The sequence below is a fragment of the Rhinatrema bivittatum genome, chromosome 16, assembly GCF_901001135.1.
Source record: "Rhinatrema bivittatum chromosome 16, aRhiBiv1.1, whole genome shotgun sequence".
Classification (NCBI taxonomy): domain Eukaryota; kingdom Metazoa; phylum Chordata; class Amphibia; order Gymnophiona; family Rhinatrematidae; genus Rhinatrema; species Rhinatrema bivittatum.
In genome coordinates this window covers 24811771-24835823 of record NC_042630.1, presented here as the reverse complement: position 1 = coordinate 24835823, position 24053 = coordinate 24811771, and the positions used below count along the sequence as shown (strand labels likewise).

Sequence of the window (24053 nt, the reverse complement as noted above, 5' to 3'; positions counted from 1 at the left end):
CCAAGCAGGTCACAGCAGTTTTCATGTCCCAGCATTTAACACAGACTCTGTGCAGCCCCCACTGACCCCAGACAGAGTGGCCCAACCCCCCAGCACATGCTAATCCACAGTGATCTGTTAGTATCCATGGGTAAGGTCACAGCCACTCCTTAGCATCTTGTCCAAGATACGGCTCTGAATTCTCTGCCCAGAAGGGTTAGCATTGACTGGCTTAGGCGTACAAACTCAACATCCCCCTCCCCCCATTACAAAAATCAAACCACATCAAGACAAGCAGAAGCCTGGTCATTCTCTCCAGCCCCCAAGTAGCGGAGGTGGCCCTCTGCAAGATGCACAGTATAATTACATGGAGGTCATGTCATTGAGGGCGTGGTCCAGCTCCTCGCTAATGGCTTTGTACTTCAGTTTCTGAGCGTAAAGTTCATCTAAAGAGCCAACAGGAGGGAGGAGGTGGTTACAGATATTCAGAAACAGCGAGGACAGGGTAGAGAGAAGAGAGGGAGGTACTAAGGAAACTGATGAAAGTGAAGGTCACAGCACTGAATGATCTCAGAAATCTCGTTAACAACTATATGTAGAGCAGCAGCACAGCCTGAGAATTAATCCCACCCCAGCTACAGAAACAGCAAGGCCCAAGCACTAATCTTCACTGCCTGCCATGCCTCAAAATGACTTGAATCAATCTGGTATAGTTACTTTAACACTTCAAACTTTGCTTATTTGAACTAATTGCATACCTTCTAAATCATCAACGGACTTCTCCAGTTTGGCTACAGATCTTTCAGCAAATTCTGCACGAGTCTCAGCCTGCAGAAAGAACACGTATAACCAGATTGCATGAAATAGGCAGAGCACCGGACACCGCTCTTGACACACACACAGCTGAAGAAGCCCTCACCCCTTCTCTGGAATAGCTCAGCAACATTTAATGCATTTCTAGCCCCGTAGAGGATCCAGGAGGAAGCAGCGAACAGACCTCAAACTTCCAAGCACATCTCCACAGCTCCCCAAAGACCAAGCCATGGATTACAGACGCTAACATGCACCGCACTTTAACTTCACCTCCACCCACCTCTTTCAGTTTATCTGTCAAAATCTTGATCTCCTCTTCATACTTATCTTCTTTCTGCGAGTACTGTGGGCAGAAGTAGCACAATGAAAATCACAGCAACCAAGATAACAGAATAAGCACACTCAGGTAGCACCTCCAGGCCTTCTCCCTCAGCACCTTTCCTGTGTCAGCCTCCTTCCATGAGCCTCCCTCCCACCATAACAACTTAGTGCCTCTCAGGCTCCCCTTGCCAGCCCCCACCTTCCAGCTCTTTGTGGGCTCCTGTGGCATCACCCACTGCACCTCATCTTTTACACTATGCTATGACACCAAACTGCAATGTAGGCAAGTCACCAGGAGACTTGTTATGAAGGACTATACTGTAGCATCAGCATTCCCACACAAGTCAATGACTTCAGCATAATACATTATGCCAAGACCCTGCGTTTTCTCCCATATCCCCAGGGAATAACAGCCTCAAAGCACATGACATGGGGGTCAAAATTTGTGAAAAATCTGCACCAGATACTAAAAATGGGACAACGTGCTGGCGAACACCTGTCATGAATACTCCTTTCTTTCAGATGCAAAAATGCCAACATCTCCTCAACATAATGGAGAGCAGCAAAGTGCCCTGTCATCCCATTATATTCCATGTCAAGACAAACCTATCAGCTCCTTTCTGCCTTTTTGATAACTTTGGGTTTATTTTAAACACACTCACTAATGCACCCAGGAAAAGACATTTAACTTCTCCCCCTCCACTGCAGAGGGGCTGCTCTCACCATAAAACCAGCATTAATCAGCAACTTTTAGGCTCTGCTATAGCAGGAATGTTTCCAAGTACATTTTGTAAGACACGTGATCAATTTCATTTTTACAGTACAAAGTCCATCAGTGTCAGATTGTATCTGAGTACAGCTTAGCTTTCTGCACAAACACAACTGTGGAGCGTGTGCTACTGGGGATCAAGGAAAGTTGGTTCTTACCTGCTAGTTTTTGTTCCTGGAATATAACGGATCAATCCAGACTCCTGGGGATTATGCCTCCCTTCTAGCAGATGAAGACAGAGGACGTTTCACTGGCAGTGGCATATAAACCAGTGTGCCATTGGCAGACCCTCAGTATTGACCTTTATCCAAGCATATCCCTATAGCCACCTTAATTCAAATGACTTTCCATAAACGAGCAAGGGGAAAAGAGGTTAAACCCCAACCAAAAAAAAAAAAATAAAAAATAAAAAAAAAATCCAAACCAGAACAAACTTGAAATCTTAAGCAGCTCTGCATCCTAAAGAAACCAGAATCAAGTCAGAAATATGAGCGGACTTTTCTCCACAGAGGGCGGGACTCTGCACTGATCCATGGTATTCCAGGAACAAAAATTAGCAGGTAAGAACCAAAATTTTCCTTTCCTGTTCATACCCGGATCTGTCCAGACTCCTGGGATGTACTCAAGCTTCCCTAATTAGGGTGGGACTGGGAGAGTCCCACTATAAGAACACTCAAAGCCCATGGTCTCCAGGGCTTGGCCATCCAACCAATGTCTGGCAAAAAAGTGTGCAACGACTTCCAAGTAGCCGCCCGACAAGTTTCTTGTGGTGACACCAACTGACACTCTGCCCAAGAAGTCGCCCGAGACCAAACAGATCCCCCTCAAGCCCTCTAGAACCAGATGCCCCTTACAGATATAAGCCAAGCTTATTGCCTCTTTCAACCATCTTGCTATCATAGAAATTGAAGCCTTCTGACCCTCTTAGGACCACTCCAAAGCACAAAGAGTTAGTCACCAATAACTTCAGGGTGTCTGAGGTAACTCAACAAGGCCCACTTCACATCCAAACATCGTAGGTCTTTAGCTTGCGGTGTTGACATCCAAATCTGGAAAGGCTAGAAGTTCCACAGTCTGGTTCAAATAAAACACTGACACAACCTTTGGGAGAAAAGAGGACACTGCCCTCAAGGATTATCTTCTGCACAGGACGACACAAATGCTTTGCCCCTCAAAGGAACCAACCACATCTGGGTGAGTAGCCAACGACCGTCCATGCACTTTGCCTCAAAGGCAGCCCAAGGTCACAACCTGAACCTTGACAGCTAAAGGCAAAGCCTTTTACCAAACCTTTTTGCAAAAATGCCAAGCTGTGAGCTATCAAGGCCCGAGTCGAAACTATGCCTTCACCTGTGCACCAGGACTCAAGACCTTCCAGACTCTTACATATGATAAAGACATGGAAGTCTTTCTAGCCTGCAACAAGGTGGAAATGACATCCTCCAGATAACCTCTCTCTCTCTCTCAAATGGCTCTTCTCAAAAGCCAAGCTGAGAGACAAAAGCGATCCACCTTCTCTGAAAATACTGGAACCTGCCGCAGAAATTTCTGTAAATGCGAGAGTCGCAGTGGACCATCCACTGCCATGTTGACCAGGTCCACAAATCATGGGTGCCTTGGCCACTCTGACACCACCAGAATCACTTCGCTGGGGTGATTTTCTATTTGTCTTATTAATTTTCCTACCAGAGGCCATGGAGGGAACATGTAAAAGAAGAATCCCTCAGGGCCAATGGAGCACTACAGCATCTACACCCTCTGCTCTGTATTCTCTTCTGTGACTGAAGAACCGGGGTGCTTTGGCGTTCTCGCGTTGCACTGGAAACAAATCAAAGCCAGCACCCATTCTCTGAGATCTCCTGGCACCTTGCCTTTGAACCTCCGCTGAGGGTCTACCGGGACCACCCCGCAAGGACCCGTTGTTACCTTTGGGCCTGTCTTCTGGCAGCCTATGCCCTTTGGTCTCCCAGAGATGCTTTACAAGCTCCTCCAAGTAATTAATAAGCAATGGTAGCCTGTGATCTATCTAATGTTTGGGTACTGGCCAGGAACTTGTGATTTGGATTGACCACTGTTGGAAACAGTATACTGGGCTTGATGGACCCTTGGTCTGATCCAGTATGGCATATCTTTTGATCTTATGAAGTCCTCACCAAATACGAGCTTTCCCTTGAACAGTAAGGCTCCCAACTGAGACAGACCACACATCCGCCAACTAGTTCTTTAACCAAAGAAGCCTTCTGGCCGAAACTGCAGACATCATAATCCTCAAAGACGTTCTGATCAGGTCATAAAGGGCATCCGCCACATAGGCCACTGCTGCCTCGCCTCCAATGGAAAATAGCAATTTCATGGCCTGCAACTGCTAAACCCAGCATAAACTGGCCCTCTGCATACGGCAGCCTGAATGCCCAACTTAGACACCTCAAATATCCTTTGAGTTGAATCTTCAACTTCCTGTCCTGCAGGTCCTTCAGCACCGCTGAACTAGCCACAGGATTAGTGGTAGTTTTAGTGACTGCAGACACAGACACGTCCATCTTAGAAAGTGCCAACAACTTGAGGGTGTCCTCCAGCAATGGATACAACTTAGCCATTGCCCGACCCAGCATCAGGCCTGTCTCAGGAGTATCCTACTCCCTGACCACCAACGTTTTTTTTACATACTTGTGAAATAGAACAGCTTTTGCTGAACAGCTTTCAATGGACCCATCAGACCATCCATGACCAGGTCCACTCCTCAGAGGACATGTGAAATTAAGGGCCAAAACTCCTCTTTCTGGAATAAACATACCACCTTAGGGTTATCACCCTCAGCCACTAGCACCTGGCCCAATCTTTCATCCAGATCTGGCCCATCCGGACCTTTATCGGGGTCAGTTGGCTCAGTGTCAGCCCTGGATGGATCCGGAAACACTGGAACCTGCGGAGCCTCTTCAGAGTCAAAGTTGAAATCTGGAATGCCCAGAGCAGTCCTCATCCCAAGGACCCTGGACGCCTTGTGTGGAACCGGGCCCCCAGAACTTCAAGCTCTTAGCAGGCTGCTGAGCACAGGACCCCTGAGCCTGGCCCGCCCCCAGCTGCCTTCTGCACCAAAATATGCTTCGTGCATCAGCAGGATAAATTCAGAGGGAAAAAGGCACGGGATCATCTGACATCCTCAGAATGATCCCCTTCCCCATTCAAAATTGGGCTCCTTACGATTAAAAATGCCCTACCGCACCGGAAACAGCAGAAGGGGGAAGATCCTCATCCCCCAAAGCAACTCAAGAGAGGCCCTCAGCCCCGGAAAACATGGCCAATTTTCCAGCACCTGGCTGAGGAAGAGCCATTGCTGGTAAAGATGCTCCCTGTGCTCATTTTGGCTCTAACCTGCTGTTCCTGAATGGGCTCCGCTGGCCCCGATTCACCCTCTCCTCCAAAGAGACATCAGGAGCACAGCCCGGTGCAACAGAAGCACCTGCGGGACACCACACGAGCAGCATGCTCTGCCGCGCGCCATAAGCCAAAGCCGCGCCAACTGTACAGAGGCCCGACCATGTGGCAAAATAGCCCTGCTGCGCCACGCTCTCAGCCAAGACTCTGCCGCCCACATGCCCACCTCACAGCAGCTGCTCCAAGGCCCCCCCAATGCCTTATTTTTAAAGAAAACCTTTTTTTTTTTAAAAAAAAACTTTACTTTAAACTGAGGAAGCCTAACAATACTTCCCCCAAAAGAAGAGCTGTTGCTGAGTAATTGTTCTGCTGGGGGGAGAAGGGAGCTGGCCCCACCAGTTCTACCCTCACCACCCCCCCGGGGGCAACTGAATGGTCCCAGACTTCCTGCTAGTCTCCCTCAACACCAGGAGAGATAGCCCCATCAGGGCCTCGCAACCTCCTGGGAGGATAACCGAACAGAATTTGAAATCTTTTTTTCTTCTTCCCCAGACTGCAGGGATTGCACCTCTTTCCATCTGCTGGAGACAGAGAAATACTGAGGGACTGCAGGTGGCACACCTGGTTATATGCCAGTGCAACTTTTTCTGTCTCCCTCTGCTGGAAGGGAGGCATAAACCCAGGCATCTGGACTGATCCGGGTACGTACAGGGAACGCTCCTTTAGCCCACGAACACACGGCTGTGAAGCATGCACTGCTGGGGGATAATGCTCCTTTAGCCCAGTTAGATAGTGATAGATCTTCAGCATCCACATTGCCATCATATGGAATCCAAGGGCTGGGGGGGGGGGGCCCAGAGTTTTGGGGAGCAGCCCTACCTTCTCAGCCTGAGCCTCGAGAGACTTCAGATTATTGGTGACATTCTTCAGCTCGTCCTCCAGTTCAGCACATTTACTGGAGTGGGATAGGGGAAAGAAGGGGAGGATTTAGCATTTGGAAAGGATAGTTGAGGTGAGGAGAAAGAACAAGAGAGAGGGAGAACCAAAAGACAAAGGGATGGAGGAGAAAGAGAGAGAAGTGAATCCAGATGTAAAGAGAACTGAAGATGGCTAAAGTTAGAAGAACCTGTAGTCTGTAAAAATTTGCCTATGCTCTGCTTACTTCCCCTACCTCCCACTCACAGCTTTTCAGCCAACAGCACCAGGGGAAATAAATAGAATGGAGAGCTCAGGCTCTCTGCTCACGGCAGACTGGAGACTGCTCAGACCAAACCTCCTAGCTGATATGCATCATCATCATCATCTTTAGATAATGTAGAAGGTAGCAGGCAGAACTTCACACATCTATAAACCTTAGCCCATGTGGGAAAAAAAAAAAAAGTCTGCAATCCACAGGCAGCTCTCACTGCCCAGTAATCCCGCACTGCTCTGTGTAGGGAATGGGGGGAACACGACGTGTAATACACGATCTGACAGAATAAACTTGCTGCCATGCATGGGCGTGAGAGGGGCTGTATGAGAAGCAGCATTCCCACAGTGAGAGATGAAGGCAGGGAGAAAGGAGGAGGAGAGTTTAACAGGCTGGGAGGAGGCAGGGAGAGAGACAGCCACAACATTGCCAGTTTCCAGCACGGAGAGGGGGTTAGTACCTTTTCTTCAGAGGCGTTCAGACACTTCAGGTTCTGGTCTATCAGTCTCATCTTCTCTTCCAGCTCTCGACATCGGCTGTTAGTGATGTTCGCACCAGGGGTACAAGCCAGGGGTACAGGTGAAGGAGTAACAGCAATATAATACACACAAGCCAAGATGGGGGGGGGGGGGAAAAAAAAAAGGTAGGTTTGGAAAAATAAAAATAGCAATGATCATAACATGCATGTGTGAGGTGGAAAATGTCCAGCAGCAGGGGAGAGGGCAGATCTCCACCCTTTACCACCCCACCTGCCCCAGGAGTGGTTCTTCCCTCCCCCAACCAGTGCCAAAGATAGTTCCTACCCTACCTCCAGGCTCACACCAACCACAAAGATCCTCTATATGCTGTAGGCTCACACCAGCCCCTGGCACAGACAAGACTGGTGAATCTCATTGGTACAGCCTCACAACCTCCATCCCGTGTGAACCAAAGCAACCCGGCAGTGGATATTACAGGGAGCCATGCAGCAGCCGGGGCCACCCACAGCCTAAAGCCCTCAATGCTAAGAAATGCCCCATATCTGAACCACCTTACATCAAGCATTCCTTTGAGTCCATCTACTGTTGGCCGAACACCTGAATAAATGCTGATCAGATATCAAAAAGCAAAAGCACAATATAGACCTTGTAGCCATGGTCCAATTCATATATATAAGGCAAAGTAACACAGCACTTAACAGAAAGTTGGCCCATTATTCTGTACTGTTGCTAGCAGCAGTACAAGTTTGACTGCTGCTAGGATAAAACAATAAGGAATGTTCTCTCATTGGGTCTCTACAAGATCATGTACTTAATGCAAACACCCAGGTCCTCCCATCCTCATCAGCAAACAAAACTATTGAAGACAGCTGTGCACACATCTGGCCTTCTAAGTACCTGTAGCCTTGCTGGACTATCATTTGAAACAAAAAGGATGAGTAGGGCTAGTGATCTGATTATGGGACAGAGATCTGATTATGGGCCAGACTTTCTACAGGACAAGGTTTGTTTTTTTAAAGATATCAGCTGAGTGCTATAGGCTAGAATAATGATAGGTAATCTGGATATGGTTTAGCAGTCACCCAGTAATAGCCAAATCATTTTTATGGTGAGTTTCTAATGTATATTTGATTTTATTACGAGTGCGATGATGTTACCACCTAGAATTGTAGACAGGCGGGATACAAACCCTGTTCAATAAATGAAGCCCGGCTACCCCATGGCCTGCTGTGAACAGCAAACAAAGCAGTACACAGCACAAATTTATGAACATGGGCAAAAAAAGGGAATCTGTTATCTGCACACAGAGGAAGGGCATCGCCAGGCAAGCCCTTCCATCTCAAGAAGAGTATTGGGGATGTCAGCAAGATACTCACGACTCTGCCAGCTCTGCCCTCTCTTCAGTGCGCTCCAGGTCTCCTTCAATTATCACCAGCTTACGAGCCACCTACAGCAGAAGACACATAAGGCCTCAAGATGGTGAAAAGTCCTCAGCAACTGCGACTTTAGGGAAGGCCAGAGAAATGAATTTGTAAACTAGGTCAAGACTGAGCTCATAAGATTAGAAAAAGGGTCCACCACAGCTAAATCAAAGCTATTGGTATCAAGGGCCAGGAACCCAGCAGCAAATTTCCATATCATGGTGGGCAACTTCCCCTGAAAAATCTAGGAACAGATATATACCCCAGTGCGCCTCACCTCCTCATATTTCCTGTCCGCCTCTTCTGCAATATGCTTCGCCTCTTTCAATTGGATTTCCTGCAGCTCCATTTTTTCTTCATCCTTCTGGGCTCGGTTCTCAATGACTTTCATTCCTCTGCCCAGAAGAGCCAAAGAATTTTAAAAAGAAATGTTTCCTTTTATCATTTTGATAAGATTCCACTCAAATTGCAGTGTTTTATTTTATTTTAAAGGATATGAAGAAAGCATTAACCCTCCCAACAAGCAGAGCACCCACAAATATTTTTGCAACTTACTGTGCTGTATAACTGAGCAGCACATCAGTATCCACCCTCAGCAGTGATCTTTAGGCTCGTCCACATGCCAACAACAGATCACCCAAACACCCTATAAGATTGCTATTCTTGGCAAGATCACAAAGAGCTAGAAATCCACAGATTTCAGACACGGGCCTCCCCCGGCTCAGCCACAGGGCATTCCATGCCTCCTCAAAAAAAAAAAAAAAGATTTATGGGTGCCTGGTGTGTCAATACAGGGTGCACCCTCTTCCTCCCAAAGTGCCAAAACCCTGAAAAGGTGAAACGCTGATGGGAAAACAGTAGCTCACCTCTCACTTTCATCAGCCGCCTTCTCTGCCTCTTCCAGTTTCTGCAGCGCAGTGGCGAGACGCTCCTGAGCACGATCCAGCTCTTCCTCTACCAGCTGGATGCGGCGGTTCAAGGATGCCACCTCAGCTTCAGCCTGGAGAGAGAGAAGAGGCCATTACTTCCCTAAGAAACTGTATGGCTCTCCACAGAGCACAGAGTGATGCTAAGAACCTTTCCCAAAAAGCCTGCACTACACGCACTGGAAACCCCGCTGGAGATCACACCACAGCACAGTACAGCTCACCCTGTTGCCCAGTACATGAGCATGGATCCTTTACAGAAAGGATCCCTTACAGAAAGGATCCCAGATGCCGAGGCACCAACAGTGCTGGAATAACAGATGTTTCCATGGCAACCAAGCAACAGAACAGGGCTAAAGTGTAAGAATGATGTTATCAGAAAGGAACTAGCAGCTCAGCTGGGGATTTCCAGTTGCCCCAGTCCTATCTGGGGTACAACCATTCACTCTACACATTTCAGGGGAGATGCACCCACTACCCACAATTCCAAACTGCAATCTGGTTATCTGTTCTCAGGCATACGTTTTGGCATTTAATCTAAAATGGTTGGATGTGGGGGATGAGATGGGACAGAGCTGGAAAAAGTGAGAAGTGGCCAGTAAAGTAGTATGCAATCATTTCAATTGCTTTCAGCAAAACCTCAAACTCTGGTCAAGTTCGGTAGCCATGTTTCATAGTTTCTCAGCAACAAAGAAATGAGGGAAGGTGAACCACCAACTTCACTTCTCTGAACATGTACCACAGAAATATTGAAGTTCTGATTCCATAAAGCGAAGGTATACAAACATGTCTGCAGGTGTCTTCACAGGACAGAACTGTATAATTCCAAGCCTTGAGCTTCTAAGTGCAACACAAGCCCAAGCATTTAATATGCGTCTGCCTTATCTTCTTGTAACTTCCTGCCTAAAACGCCCTCATGCAGTCATTGCAAGAAGTGCTTCCCTCCCCAGCTCAGCTTCAGAGAAAGATAAAATAAAGATGCATTAAAAAGAAGTGAGGCTGGGGATTCACTGCTCATTGCCCAGGATGCAATGGTGTCTGCAGCTACCAGATCCAGAAAATTAGCCACTAATGCACATCCTACCGCATTCACTTCCTCAACACTACTATTAATGTACCACCCTGAAGATGCTGAGCACCACCTATGAGGGGAAGGACTAGTAGTACAAATCTGTTTCGGATCAGCGGCTGAAACGTAAGCCTCTCACACTAATGCTGTGTACATCTGTGACTGAACTCAGAAGTCAAAGCCTTCCCCTTCCTATATGGCAGTTTCCTCTGCACGGCGAGCCTCAAACATATTCTAAGACTGGATCTTCAGTTACTCTGATTTACATGTAGACTTGTGTACGTGGGACACGCAAACTCAGGAAAGTTTTATAAGAGGAGGGGGGAGGGGGGGAGGTAGAGTTAGCCACCAAACCGATTGATCTGTGGCTAACGACATATGATACGAAAGACAATGGTGAGCATCACAGGAATGCTAGATTACACAGTGAGCGGAAAAAAACCAAAACAAACAAACAGCAGAAACAAAGGAATGGTCCCTGGATACCTCACAGGATCTGTCCCACCACAGACTCACACTAGATCTCCCATCCTTTAGAAAACTGGTTCAGACTTGACTCTGCAAAGCTCCTTTCAGCTTCAAACAAGAGTCCTTGAAAAAAAAAAATCCCCTCCCCCCACAAAAAAAATCCTTTTGCATTTTAGCCATTAGATACTCTTCCCATTAAATTGTAATACCTATTCTTATAATTGCTATATTACTGAACATGCTTTGAACTCTTCCGTTGGAAAGATATGCCATAAAAACACCCCTAAAATGATTTAGCTTCTAATCCCCAGCTGAATTATGTCTAGGCAATTCAAAGGATGTCTACCAAACTGATTTGAATCTGCATCTTAAGCAGTAGGAGACAAGAACTGAAATCCAAATACACAAATCTGGAAGAAAAGAAGAGGAGGAACATGCTAAAAAGTCACATACGTCAGAGGTATAAAGAATGCACAAAAGGTAGCAAATTGAGTGAAAAGTGTAGAGTCAGGCACACGTAACAGTAAGTGCTGGAGGCATGGAATGGACTGGCCTCCCAGCAATGGTGGCAATTACGAGTGGGGAGGTTAGGTGGGTACAGCAAAAAAATGTACTGGAATTCAAAATCAATCTAGGACAAAACAGAGGCTCTTTAATGGTGGCGAAGCAAAGATGAAGACATGTCCATGCAGACAATGGGCAAAGAGCAAGTAGGCCCAGAGGTGTGCGCCATCGTATTCTAGGTCTAAAAGTTTGCTTCACCATTGGCAGAAATCTTTTTCCTGCTTGTTTAAAGTTGACTTGATTTTTTACACTGGGTATCACAACGTGGTGACACAGCACACTGTTCATCTGTTTGTTCTCTGGGTTTGGACAGAATATTTTATTTGCCAAAGATTAATATCTCCAGTCTGCTATTTGTAAAGACTAAAAGCACTTCCAGCAGTAATTGCAGAAAGCAGGTGAGGGGGTGGGGTATACCTTCAGCAACAAAACTGATCACTTACAAGCTTAACTGGGAGTCACTTGCAATGCACGCAGTGAGGATAATCACGCTACTCCCAAGCTGTGCCTAAACCCTTGCATTCCTCCTGTAGTGTTTGAACCCAAATGTGGGAAAAGCACCTTTGCCAGCCAAAAGTGAAAGTAGCAAGCCCAGGAAAGAGCCTGAGAAATTTCCCATTCTACATGTTGTATAAACTGCTGCAATGTTACCCTTAAGAGATATTTCCTTGAAATCTTGAAAGTGCCACCTGACAAAATTCCTGCACTTAAATATTTGTTTCTTCCTTATAAGAAAATCCTAATCAGATACTTCTCAGAATGCAGTGGATTTTTCTAACTTATCAGCTTTTTGGGAAAATGCAACTGTGGAAGTGACAGAGGGCTACACTGCTGATTTTTTTTTCAGGAGCAAGACTTAAGTTTAGTGATGAAGTTCTATTTCAAAAATGTAAATGTTTTCTTTCATGGTGGTTTCATCAGGATTTTTCCTCTCCTAGCTAAAGGTTCACAAGAAAGGCATAAAACTTTTCTGGAGTTACGCTCTGAAGTTCAGGCTCTTGGTGCCAGCTTTTTGTTGTGTTACCCATGCAAATGTATAATCAAGTTGAATGCCAATACATTTATTTTTTTTTTAGCCCAGACCAATTGCGGGGTTTCCTAAATGCCAAAGCACTTAATCAGCCCTCTAACTCAGACTTCCTAAGGTGTATCTGAAATGTTTAAAGGGGTTGATTTTATGCCACCCACAGTTTAAATATGCATAACTCATGCTAGAATTTCCTAATGTTCTCCTCTGTTTTCCACCCCCCCCCCCCCTTTTTTCATGTTTCAAATGAGGGAATGATTTGTATATCTTTGATATTTTTTCTTTTTTTCATTTGTTTTGCTTACAATTGTAAAAATTAATAAACAAAGTTAAAAATAAACTACTGCAAACTTGCACCAAAATTCTGTCAATGTTATGGGCTAGTTACTTACTGTCCAAGTACTTGCTGTATGTTCAAGGACAGCATTAACAAGCACATGCCTCACTGATCTGCAAAACAGCTTCTTCCTCTCTAAACATGCAAGGGCTCACTTCCCTTATTCAGTGCCACTATTGGCCCAAGAAAAAAATGTTTCTTTTCAGTTTCCAGATACGTGCTCATTTCCTGAAACTGTATAACTTGCACCTCCTTCTTTGTACCAGATATACACATCCCCCATATTGTAGATGCTCTCCACATTTTACTACACAAATATTCAAAAAAACACCTATCCAAGATGCAATGGACATAACTGTTTATGATGATATAAATTAATGGAAAGTGATGGTAGTTTCATACATGGCTGGAATCAGGTACCCTCAGGGGTACCGGGGCTGACAATCTGATCAGCTGCACCAACCTTCCTAGTTTCTCAAAGACAGAAATTATTTTTTTTAAACCACTTTGCAATTAAAATCAATATATTAGCAATATCAATATCTGAAAAAACATGCTGAAACTTGTTTCTGTGAAATTAATACTTATGGTTTTCCATGGAACCCTCTTAATGTCTGAAAAACACTACTGAAATATTCATATCAAACACTGATTTTTAAATCATAAGGTCCCAAAGTCCCCCAGATTTACTAGCCAGGAATGAAATGCACTTCCATATTCCTTAACTCATTTTTTGGGAGGCAGCAAGAAAGAATACATTTCTTCCATGGCAAATGCACATTCCTCTTAACAGACTCAGGTGCAGCCCTCCCATTTTTCTACTCCTCCTCCAGCACCGACCGACCGACCGCCGCCCTGCACCCCCCACCCCCCAACAGTCATCGCTCCTTCACTATCTCCTCTCAGATGGTTAACAACTTCCTGCTCCCTGGGCAGTCTCACCACGTGCATGAGTAGTACTTTTTTTTTAAAATCCTTCACATCAAGTTTTACTATGCCCAACTACTATGATAATTGCATGTTTTATAAACCGTTATGATGGCTCTACCGAATAACGGTATATAAAACTCTACAAATAAAGCCCCAATCCCAAGCGCATACACCGTGGTTCCCTCCTGTATCATCCCTAACACCTGGCTGTCTTCAGGGAGGGGAATTTCCCCAGCCAAGTGTCCTCCTCCCCTCCCCCATTCTCAATAAAGGGGAAAGCATTACAGCCACCCCTCAAACTCAAGGAAGGGAGAAGGAAGCATTTCCTCTCTAGCCAAGGGCCCATTACCCACATACCCCCTCATTCTCAAGCAAGGATAGGACATCTTTTCTCCCTACTATTCTTTAGAAGCATTTCCCCTCCAGCCAAGGGCATGCTCCCCCCCAAAAAAATCACTTTCAAGGGGGAAGAGTGAGAGAAGCATTTTACAAGGGCCCTTTTGCCCTCATTATCAGTGAGGCATCCCCACAAATACGTCACCCCAAATTCTCAAGATGAGGGGGAGGCATGCCTCCATATCGTACCGCAAAATTCTCAGGAGGGGGACATTTCGCTAACTATGCCCCCTCCCCTTAAAAAATGTCAGGAGACAGAGCTATTCCCCCAATCCAGTTCTCAAGGAGAAAGCCAGTTACTTAATTGCCTCCTCCTCGCCTATTGCTGCTCTTCCCTTCCCCGGTTCTCTCCCAGGCTTTTACCCCCTCTTATCTTCACTTCTCGCCCGAACTGGTTCTCGCCCTCCCTTCTGAGATCGCACCTGCTCACATAATCGTTTCTCATCTTCCAGTTCCCGCTGAAGCCGCTCGGCGACCCCCTCTGCCTCCTCGGCCTGCTGCTGCAAGACCTGAATCTTACGCTTTACCGCCTCGATGCAAGTCGCCATGGTTTTCTCTGCCCCGGCACTGCTCTCTCTTCCGGCCTCACCCGCCTTGAAAGGCCGGAAGTGATGTAACTACAGACAAGATGCGAAACCCGCACTGGTTCTTTTTAGGATTCGGTCCCCGCCTTACATAAGATCACGGGGCTGCTAAGCGAATCGTTGGAACCACACTGCGCGTGCGCATATAACCCTTATAACGGAGCCAGTCTCTTATCACCTCTGAGCATGTTCTGATCCTGGGCGCGACGAATAGAGAGAACATGCGGCGATCCCATCTGCAGGCAGGTACTCTTGCCTACGCGCAATCCCTTCCTTCGCTATTCCGGTGGTAAGAGATGAAGCGCCAGGTTAAGGGCTATGCAAGTCTGTATCACGTGTGCCCTGTCTTGCGGTCCCCTATGGCATGCTGGGAGATGTAGTGCTGCTATCCTGAGGGCCGTCAGAAGAGAGAGTGGAGTAGTAGCCTAGTGGTCAGAGCAATGGGCTCTGAACTAGGAGAGTCAGGATTTAGTTCCACTCAAGGATTACTAAAGGCAAATTACTTCTCTCCCTGGAACAAGTAAACGTGGTGACTAACTAACTAGAGGACGCGTTTCGTTCATGGGCGAGCTAGTTAGGCTACAGCTGCAGTGCGGCTCAGGTGGCTCCATAGGACCTTGCTGATGGCGAATGGCTGTACAGAGGCCTTGCGAGGACTGGGAAAGTGCTAGAATGCAGGTGCTGTGGAAGATTGAAACCAGGTAAGTGGACAGTGGAGTCTGAGGTCCGGGGGTGCACTCTAAGCGCTACTTTGTTTAAGGAAGTGAGAAATGCGAGTCCCTGTATGCTGCAGGGTAAAAACAGCACTGGATCATATGATGTGACCTTACTGGCAACCTGTCCCCGGCGTCTCTCAGCCTTTCCCTCCCTTCCCCAGTCCCCATGATATAAACCCTGCTGCTACTTCTTGCTACAATGTTCAAGGACGCCGGAATTGTGCCAGATATCCCTGAAATATTTACTGATGATAAATCTGAGCCTAAGTCCAGGCAGCAGCTGGGATGGATTCTGCTGACCTTTAGCTGCCTGCCTGACCAGAGAAAAAGGAGGCCTACAGCAATAGCTGATTGTATGCAAATAGGTAGATGAATCATTTTCTGTGCTATGTTTGTTACTCCTATATCCATAAGATATGAAAAAGGCACGAGGTGTGTTGCAAGCTCATATGAATACCAGTCACTTTTGGTATCTCCCAATATCTCAGCTTTCTCAGAACAGTACTTGCTCTACACTGCAGAGATAGCTAAGTCATTATTAGGGGTATGTTTGTGTAAGCATGTATGATGGTATTTGTGAGTGTGTGCACACAGCCTTTAGGTCGTGCTTATTATGATTTACGTTCTTAATGAGGCATGCCTGTATGTGTAAGTTCATATAAGGGTGCGTGTAATGTGATTGTAGAGGCTTATATCATATGCATACACTTACATTGTAAGTCATTGGAGGTTGGCAATGTACATTTGCATGTGGGGGCATATGTGCCTAGCATACATACATCAGCTGCTTTCTTCTCTGACAACTCCAGCTTCTCCTGAGCATCCTTCAGAGCTTCAGAGTACTTATCCAGCTCATCTTCCGTCCCTTTCAGCTTCTTCTGCATAGAGGCCAGTTCATCCTCCAGCTGTAAAAGATTAGTAGCAGAGAGGAGTCAGTCTTCTGCCAGCTAGCAGCAGGCATGGGCAAGGAAGATAAATGCATCTCAGTTACAGGTACACAGGGGGAGGAGGATGACAGTGGGTGGAGGTGGTGCTTTCAGGGTACCAGGGGAAGCCTCCTGCCACTGTAAAAACATGCAGAGAGTGAGTGTGAGGCATAATAATCACAATTTTTTCAAATGCTTCTTAAAGCCCTCTTCTTTCTTCTGCCCTGCACAGATTGTTACTTCTCATAGAGTTTACAAGCTGTTAGTACATAAATGCATGCAGAGAACTAGTAATGAGTTGGTGACTTTAGGTGTGACTGGAAGCACTAGGCTGTATTATTGTAGAGAACATAAGAAATTGCCATGCTGGGTCAGACCAAGGGTCCATCAAGCCCAGCATCCTGTTTCCAACAGAGGCCAAAACCAGGCCACAAGAACCTGGCAATTACCCCAAAACTAAGAAGATCCCATGCTACTGATGCAATTAATAGCAGTGGCTATTCCCTAAGTAAAATTAATAGCCATTAATGGACTTCTCCTCCAAGAACTTATCCAAACCTTTTTTGAACCCAGCTACACTAACTGCACTAACCATGTCCTCTGGCAACAAATTCAGAGCTTTATTGTGCGTTGAGTGAAAAATAATTTTCTCAGATTAGTCTTAAATGTGCTACTTGCTAACTTCATGGAATGCCCCCTAGTCGTTCTATTATTCAAAAGTGTAAATAACAGAGTCACATCTGCTCGTTCAAGACCTTTCTCATATCCCCCCTCAGCCGTCTCTGCTCCAAGCTGAACAGCCCATACCTCTTCAGCCTTTCCTCATAGGGGAGCTGTTACATCCTCTCTATCATTTTGGTTGCCCTTCTCTGTACCTTCTCCATCGCAACTATATCTTGGAATGTAAAAATCTTTCACATGAGTAAATCTTTCTGAGACAGATAATAATATCCCCTTAGCTGGCCTGTATACCAAGAGGCATTTGGCCCTTTAAAGAACCTTGGAGCTCTGCAAAAGTGAGGTCAGATTGTTTGAAAGAAAGGGATCAAGGATAGTTTGTTTCTGTCAAGGTATTACTGTTTATAATGGAAAGCATTTTGCTTTCCTTCCTCCTCCTCCTCCTCCTGTGTTATCTAGCCCAGGGCTTCTCAAACCTGCCTTGTGACCCCCAGTCAGGTTTTCAAAAGATGTACACTGAATATGCATGATAAATTTACATGTTGTGTCTTCAATGTATGCAGATTTCTCATGCATATTCATTGTGAATATCCTTATATTGTGATTCAGATGTGGGTCATCAGGACAGGTTTGGGAAGCCATGCCCTAGTCTTCTGCTTCCCCTCCACCTTGCCTGCCTCCTTCCTTCTTACCCTTTTGCCTTCCTGCTTGTCTTTTACCTCCTGGACATTCAAAAGGTGCATCATAATTGTGAGGAGTCTGCATAACGGGAGTAAGGAAGGACCATGCTCGTCTGCTTTGTGATCCATTCTATGCACTCCCTTCCCTGTATTTTATTACCAGTGTTTATATCTTAGACTTTAAAAAGCCTTATTGAACTGCTTTGTGGGTTACAGATCTATTTCACCTCATTCCTATTCTGGGATAAGTTTGTAATTTAATTCCTGTTTAACTTAGTAAAAAGAAAAGCTGGAGATGCTGCAGAGGCAGCGCTCATAGTCCCTAAGGATGGGTGGGGGGGAGGGAGTCAGTCGCTGCTTCAGGGCTCATTATTGCTGGGTTTTGGAAGGAGCTCTGGTGCGTGTTCAGGGGCTGTTACTGCAGTGGCTGGACTGGAATTCATGGTGCTGGATTTCAACCCTAGTTCTGATCAAACAGAAAGCCCAAAAGAAGTAGATGGAAACTGGGGGTCTTGTTTAAAAAGCAGCTACTCTTGAGAATCTTAATTTGTAGTTAAATGCAGAATGTGCATGCAGCAGCGGGTGACGGTGTTTGCCTTTGTACTGGCTGTCAACTTGCAGTGCTGCCCGTTCTACGCATAAGATGAGCTGACTTTTACGGTGACATCAGAGCACTGCTAAAGGAAGAGACGATATTAAAAAAAAAATGAGAATAATTCCGTCACGTCAGGATGAGAGACTGGCAGGTTGCTATCTGTCTCTGATCTAATCTTAGCAATTCTATTCTTCACTTTCTTTCTCATCAGGCTCTGCCCTCCCCAGCTGGGGCTGCCACAATAGCAGCAGCTGCCTCTTCTCCCTCTCCAGGCCAGGGTGCAGCAGCTCTGCAGTGCAATCAGTTCTTTGTGTAACCTTGGGCTGGTCACTTTCTCTGTCAGTGCTTCAGTTTACTCCACCGTAATTGGGAAATAACAATTTAATATACCTCCTTCCCCTCTACCTCAAAAGTTTTCTTGCAGTTCGGCTCCCAGAAGCGGCTGCATGTGTGTTTCTGAAGTTGTATGAAGGGAAAGGATCTCCATATAAAATATAGATGAAGTCCTGAAATCATTACTCTGAGCTGCTGTAACTTTTTTCTCACCAGACCCCACTTTGGCTTCCTTGCTGGGAACTAACCCTAGTCTGGCTGCCCTTCCCTGCTTGTCCCTAGTGGTGGGTTCAGGAAGGGCTTCCTCTGGGCTCCCTCCAGCTCATTTCTGGGTGCTGTTCAGACAGACTGGACTTGCTAGGAACCAGCAATTCATTGGATGTCTGTGAGTTATTCAGGGCTTCCAGTTTCCAGTTACAATGCAACTCACAAAGGCATCACAGCAGACCCCTGCATTTCTCCAAATGATTACCACCTGCATTTCTCCAAATGGAAACTGTGACACTATGTGCCTAAAATAAATTTGCTTTTGAGGAGGGGCATATTAACTGGGGAAAAACAGGGGGTTTAGCACTTTGTAAAACGCGTACTTTCTGTCCGAACGTCTGTGAACAGCACCTAAAGTCCCATTGGGTTAAAATGTCCAACTGAGAATGACAGTAAGATGAAGAGTTGGTTCTGACCCCTCTAGTTTTATTCCTGAAGTGGGTCAGAACTAGCATTGGGCCTTCTCCACTCTTCCAGATTCAGCCCTGAGCCCCCCCCCCAGGGATTGGCTACTGGAAGGCTCCACCTGAGGAGTAATGCGCTCGCTCTACTCCTTTCAGGGAAGGCGCCCCAGACCCCCCTCCTTCCTCACCTGTTTACTTCTCTCTTCTGCCTGCTTCTGCTCAGCCTCCGCTTGTTCTGCCCTGTCCAGAGCGTTCTCCTTGTCCAGCTTTAGCATTTGCATCTTCTTCTTGATGGCCTCCATGTTGGCTGGGTTCTTGGCGTTCTTGCTGGAGAAGGAAACTGGGCAAGGTCTTTCTCTTGCTTGCTTGGGGAAGAAGAAACTGAAGGGCTCAGGCCCACACGTCCCGTCTGTAAGCCCACCCCAAGGCACTGGTCACTTATATGCCTTTCGGGCTACATGCGAAACCTGCCTTTTTGAATTCAGGCCCCTCCCTCCGTGTTCTTTCTTTGAGAGGCCCCTGTTTCACCCCTCCCCTCTCATATTGTTCTCTGATGGGGGGGCTTCTTCCTTTGCAGTAGCACTGCCATATTTGGACTCTCTGGGGATAGCCAGAACCTGGTTATAAAAAGCACCACCGACTCGGACAAAGGGATAGAGTTTTGAGGTGGGGGAAGCAGCCTTGGCTTGAAGCCATGCCATTCTCAGTGAGCTTTTGTCCCAGGAGAGATTCACTCTTGACAACATACCCTTTAAATAAACCTTTGCTGAACGCCGTCGCTGGAAGAGACACCCAGACCACTTAAAGCAGGGGAATTGAAAAGATTCATATTGTTACCTGTACGAGAGATGCTTGTAATGAGGGATTTTTTAGTGAGGTGAGGAATTGAGACCCTCAATACAATTCTATAATTTACTGACTCCTTACAAAGATCCCATAATCCTGAGCCTCCTTAAATATAAATTACCTGAAACCTCCTTACACAGACACAGCTTGAGTTCCCTTACATACAACTCTTGGAATCCCAAGCCCCCCCCACACACATTAACTCTCCAGGTCCCCTTTCGCGCACACACACCCTTACTCCCCCTTGCTATAATCCCGAACCCCCTTACATTTGCTCTGTACGTGAAGCCTACTTGTACACTGTGATCCTCTGGCCCCCCTTGTGCACGCATCCTGTACCCGAAGATCCTCTTGTATGTAGAATACTGTAATTCTCCGGCCCCCTCACAGGTACATCCTGTACATGCAGCCCCCCTCATATGCCCACACACTGTAATACCCCAGTCCCCTTTGCATGCAAACACCCCCTCCCCACCATGGGGGGGGGGCAAATCCTTCCCATACAGAAATGACCCCCCCCACACACACACACACACCTCTGTTACAGTGCAGGCCCCACAACACAAGAGAAGTGGTGAGAGGAGAGGGCAGTGAGCGTGCAAGGGTTGCAGGAAGCCCTGTATCTGAATGCTGCCATTTCTGTTGTTGGGCCCATGCTACGACGTAGAAGTGAAGGGGAATGACGTATGAGATAGCAGGCCTGGCTTTTAGGCATTCCCCAGCAGCAACAACACTCTGGCATCTATAAAAATGTGTCTGCATTCCCTATGTCTGTGTGTTTAAAATATTTGTTACTTGCCCTTCCAGAGTTCAGGGCAGGGTACAAGAGCACATTCATAGTTTAAAAAAAAAAAAATGAGCATAAACGAGAAAACATGGTAAAATGCGTGCAGATATATCACATAGGACAAAACAGTTATTATCCAAGTGCCCAGGTTCAATGGGATTCAGCCAAGCGAGTTGTAATCCTTTCGAAAGACGTGTGTTAAGTGCTTTCATACATAGCAACACAGTAATGACGGCAGATAAAGACCAAATGGTCCATGCAGTCTGCCCAGCAAGCTTCTTATGTTAGTAACTGCCGCTCCGTGCAGGTTATCCCCAAGGCTTGGTAAGGGTACTAATATTAAAAATCAAAACCAAGCAAATATCAAACCCATAACAAAATGACTGCTAGCAGCATTTTTATGAGATGAGTAGCCTTCATGATAATTCAGACAATGCTGCTTGAATGTGCTTTGCTTTTGGACTTGGCCATAGAAGCAGTCCTACACTTTTCCCTAACGTGTGCATATCAGCCCCCCAGACCGTAAAAGTCAAGGCCCGGTGTTGGCCGTTGTCTGACTTCATTACCCCCCGCCCCGCCATGGTTCTTACCTCTGCAGGTTGGGAGTTCCATAGGATAGGTTCAGTGGTTGAGAAGGCGCATTCTTTGGTTTCATCTAGATGGACAAGGCTTGGAAACTGGATGTCTAGTAGATTTTGATTCAAAGATCTGAGTGTCTGTGATGGGGTGTGCAGTTTTAATGTGGTTGTTATCCATGGTGAAGAAATATTATTTTAACACCTGCTTGCTAGCCTTGAGGTACACAATAAAGCGTATGCCGATGACATGCAGTTTTTCTTTCCATTAACATCAACATGGACATTAACTGAACAAGTCATTTCCTTGTGTCTATCTGCTATTCAAGACTGGTTGAAACTCAATAAGCTCTCTAATTTTCAATAACTGAAATTCTGGCTCTATCTTGCTTTCTGCCTACAAATATTTCTAATAAAATTTCCTTCAAAGATCAGTCCATAATCTTGAGGCTCTCATCGATCCCTCCTGGTCTATGCAAGCACATCTAAAATCTCTAACGCAGTCTGCTTTCTTTAAATTACACTTGCTCCGTCACTTGAAACTTTTATTGGACCCACCAGATTTTCAGGCAGTTTTTTTTTTCAATCCCTTCCTTTCTCAGCTCTTGACACTGTAACTCTTTTCATTGTTTTACCTGCTTTTGTTATGCTCCCTTTACAAATAATTCAACACTCTGCAGCCCATCTTCTACCTGGGTTCTCCTTTCGAGACCACAATCTCTTCATTGGCTTTCCATTTCATATCTCATACAATGCAAACTTACTGTCACCATTCACAACTTACTAAGCTGCGGATAATGCTACACCGGAAGAAAGGGCAAAGCAGAAGGAAATGTTAGAACCAGTTATTACTTGTTGAAAATAGCTAGTGAGATAAGCTGTGAACAGGGAAAGTGAAGCCTACTAGCAAGGCGAGATGTGATAAGAGAATAGAGTGGTTGATTAGTGTTGAAAGTGGAGGGTATATCCAGTAGAATGAGAGTAAGTGTTCCTTTGTCAAATCCACAGCAAAAAGCATCACAACTAGATAGAAGTAATATTTCAGTGCTACGGAATTTATGAAATCCAAATTGGTATTGATCAATCGAACTGAGAGGAGTTGTAATGCAGCATAAGTCTGGGTCTGGACACAGATATTGATAGATACAGTAGCTAGTCATAGATGGATAAAGGGACACACAAATGTTAATAGAAGCAGAATGGCAGAAAAAGACCATATGGCCCATCCATACAATTAATTTAGCTTTATAATTCCCATCACTTCCTGGTCTTCATCTCCTGCTTTCTTGAATTCAGATACTGTTTTTCTCTCCACCACCTCCTCTGGGAAGGCTGTTCCATGCATCTACCTCCCTCTCTGTGTAAAGAAATCCTCCTAAAATTTATTCCTGAGTCTACTCCCTTTTAACCTCATCTCATGACCCTCATTCTAGAGCCTCCTCTCCATTGAAAAAAGCTCACCTCCTGTGCATGGAAAGCTTTGAGATATTTGAATGTCTCTATCACATATCGTGCTTTTCCTCTAGGGTATATGCTTTAGAATGAAGACCCCTGCCCATTTCAGTAGCCCCCTCTGGACCGACTCCAGCCTGTTTTATATCCTTTTGAAGGTGCGGTCTCCAGCATTGTACACAGTATTCCCAGTGAGGACTCGCCAGGGACCTATACAGGGGTAATAAGTGCCATGCTTTGTCAGACCAAGGTCCATTGAACCCAGCATCCTGTTTCTGACAGTGGCCGGTCCAAGTCACTAGAAAGTATCCATCAGATTACAAAGGGTAGATAGTTCCAGCCCTTGTTGACATTTGATACTTGAATGAGCTGCCAGTGTCTTCAGAACTCTGCCCGGTCATAAATAAATTTAATAAGTGTCTCCTGGGAGCCCCAAGGAGCTTCTTCCAGAGCATCACTGGATAAATAGAGAACTGCAAAGACCAAAAGACAAACAGCCAAAGAGAGCTAAAAGTGAGGTTGATGGAGAGCTCAAAGTCAGAATCTTCTCCTGCCATGTCTGGGTCTATAAGATACCACAGAGATGCTGATATTGTGCTTCAGAATTGTATTTGTTGCCTCACTGCACTGGAACTTCTTATGAGAGGGCTCCAGACTGCTGTATAGAACTGCTAAATTTATTACCACCGGCATCAGACATGCAAGTGGCGCAGTGATGGTACATCTACAGAAGTTTCAAAACCCAGGTCTGGCCCCTCACCCGCACAGAGTGGGACGGGGTCAGCTGTCCCTAGCATGCAAGGGGTAAACAGATTCCCTAGTGGCTAGAGGATGGAAACGAAGAGCCATCACCTGCTTCTACGGCATGGAGGGGGCCTCCTTACCGTTAGGATAGCCAGTATGGAGCGGCAGTTACACCTCTAAACACCTTGCTGGGCAGACTGGATGGACCATTTTGGTTTTTATCTGCTGTTATTCACTGTGCTACTTTGCTATCCTGGTGCAGCTGCAGTGCACTCACCTGGAGAGGGTCAGCTGTAAGTGCCCACTGTGGCCTGGTGACCTCTTACCTGCCAGACTGACCCTCTGCCAGGGTCTGGGCTGATGCCCAGGCTGTCACATGCTTGAGATAATCTGAGCATGTTTT

At 46.0% G+C, this 24053-nt stretch overlaps 1 protein-coding gene across 5 annotated transcripts in view; it reads right to left on the bottom strand.

The window, feature by feature from the left end:
- Nucleotides 1-19684, bottom strand: part of TPM3 (tropomyosin 3) — a 39501-nt gene extending 19817 nt beyond the window's left edge. The window contains exons 1-9 of one of the 5 annotated variants that reach the window (XM_029581992.1): nucleotides 19435-19684; nucleotides 16143-16268; nucleotides 9213-9346; nucleotides 8624-8741; nucleotides 8302-8372; nucleotides 6907-6982; nucleotides 1073-1135; nucleotides 738-807; nucleotides 347-425 (exon numbers count right to left, since the gene is read on the bottom strand). In XM_029581992.1, the coding sequence (XP_029437852.1) occupies nucleotides 347-425; nucleotides 738-807; nucleotides 1073-1135; nucleotides 6907-6982; nucleotides 8302-8372; nucleotides 8624-8741; nucleotides 9213-9346; nucleotides 16143-16268; nucleotides 19435-19548 (851 nt within the window). In that variant the 5' untranslated portion in view covers nucleotides 19549-19684. Of the gene's footprint in view, nucleotides 1-346; nucleotides 426-737; nucleotides 808-1072; nucleotides 1136-6136; nucleotides 6213-6906; nucleotides 6983-8301; nucleotides 8373-8623; nucleotides 8742-9212; nucleotides 9347-14485; nucleotides 14696-16142; nucleotides 16269-19434 lie in introns of those variants that run through there. The other 4 variants (XM_029581990.1, XM_029581991.1, XM_029581995.1 and 1 more) reach the window with 4 other exon arrangements.
- Between the last annotated feature and the right edge of the window lie 4369 nt (nucleotides 19685-24053).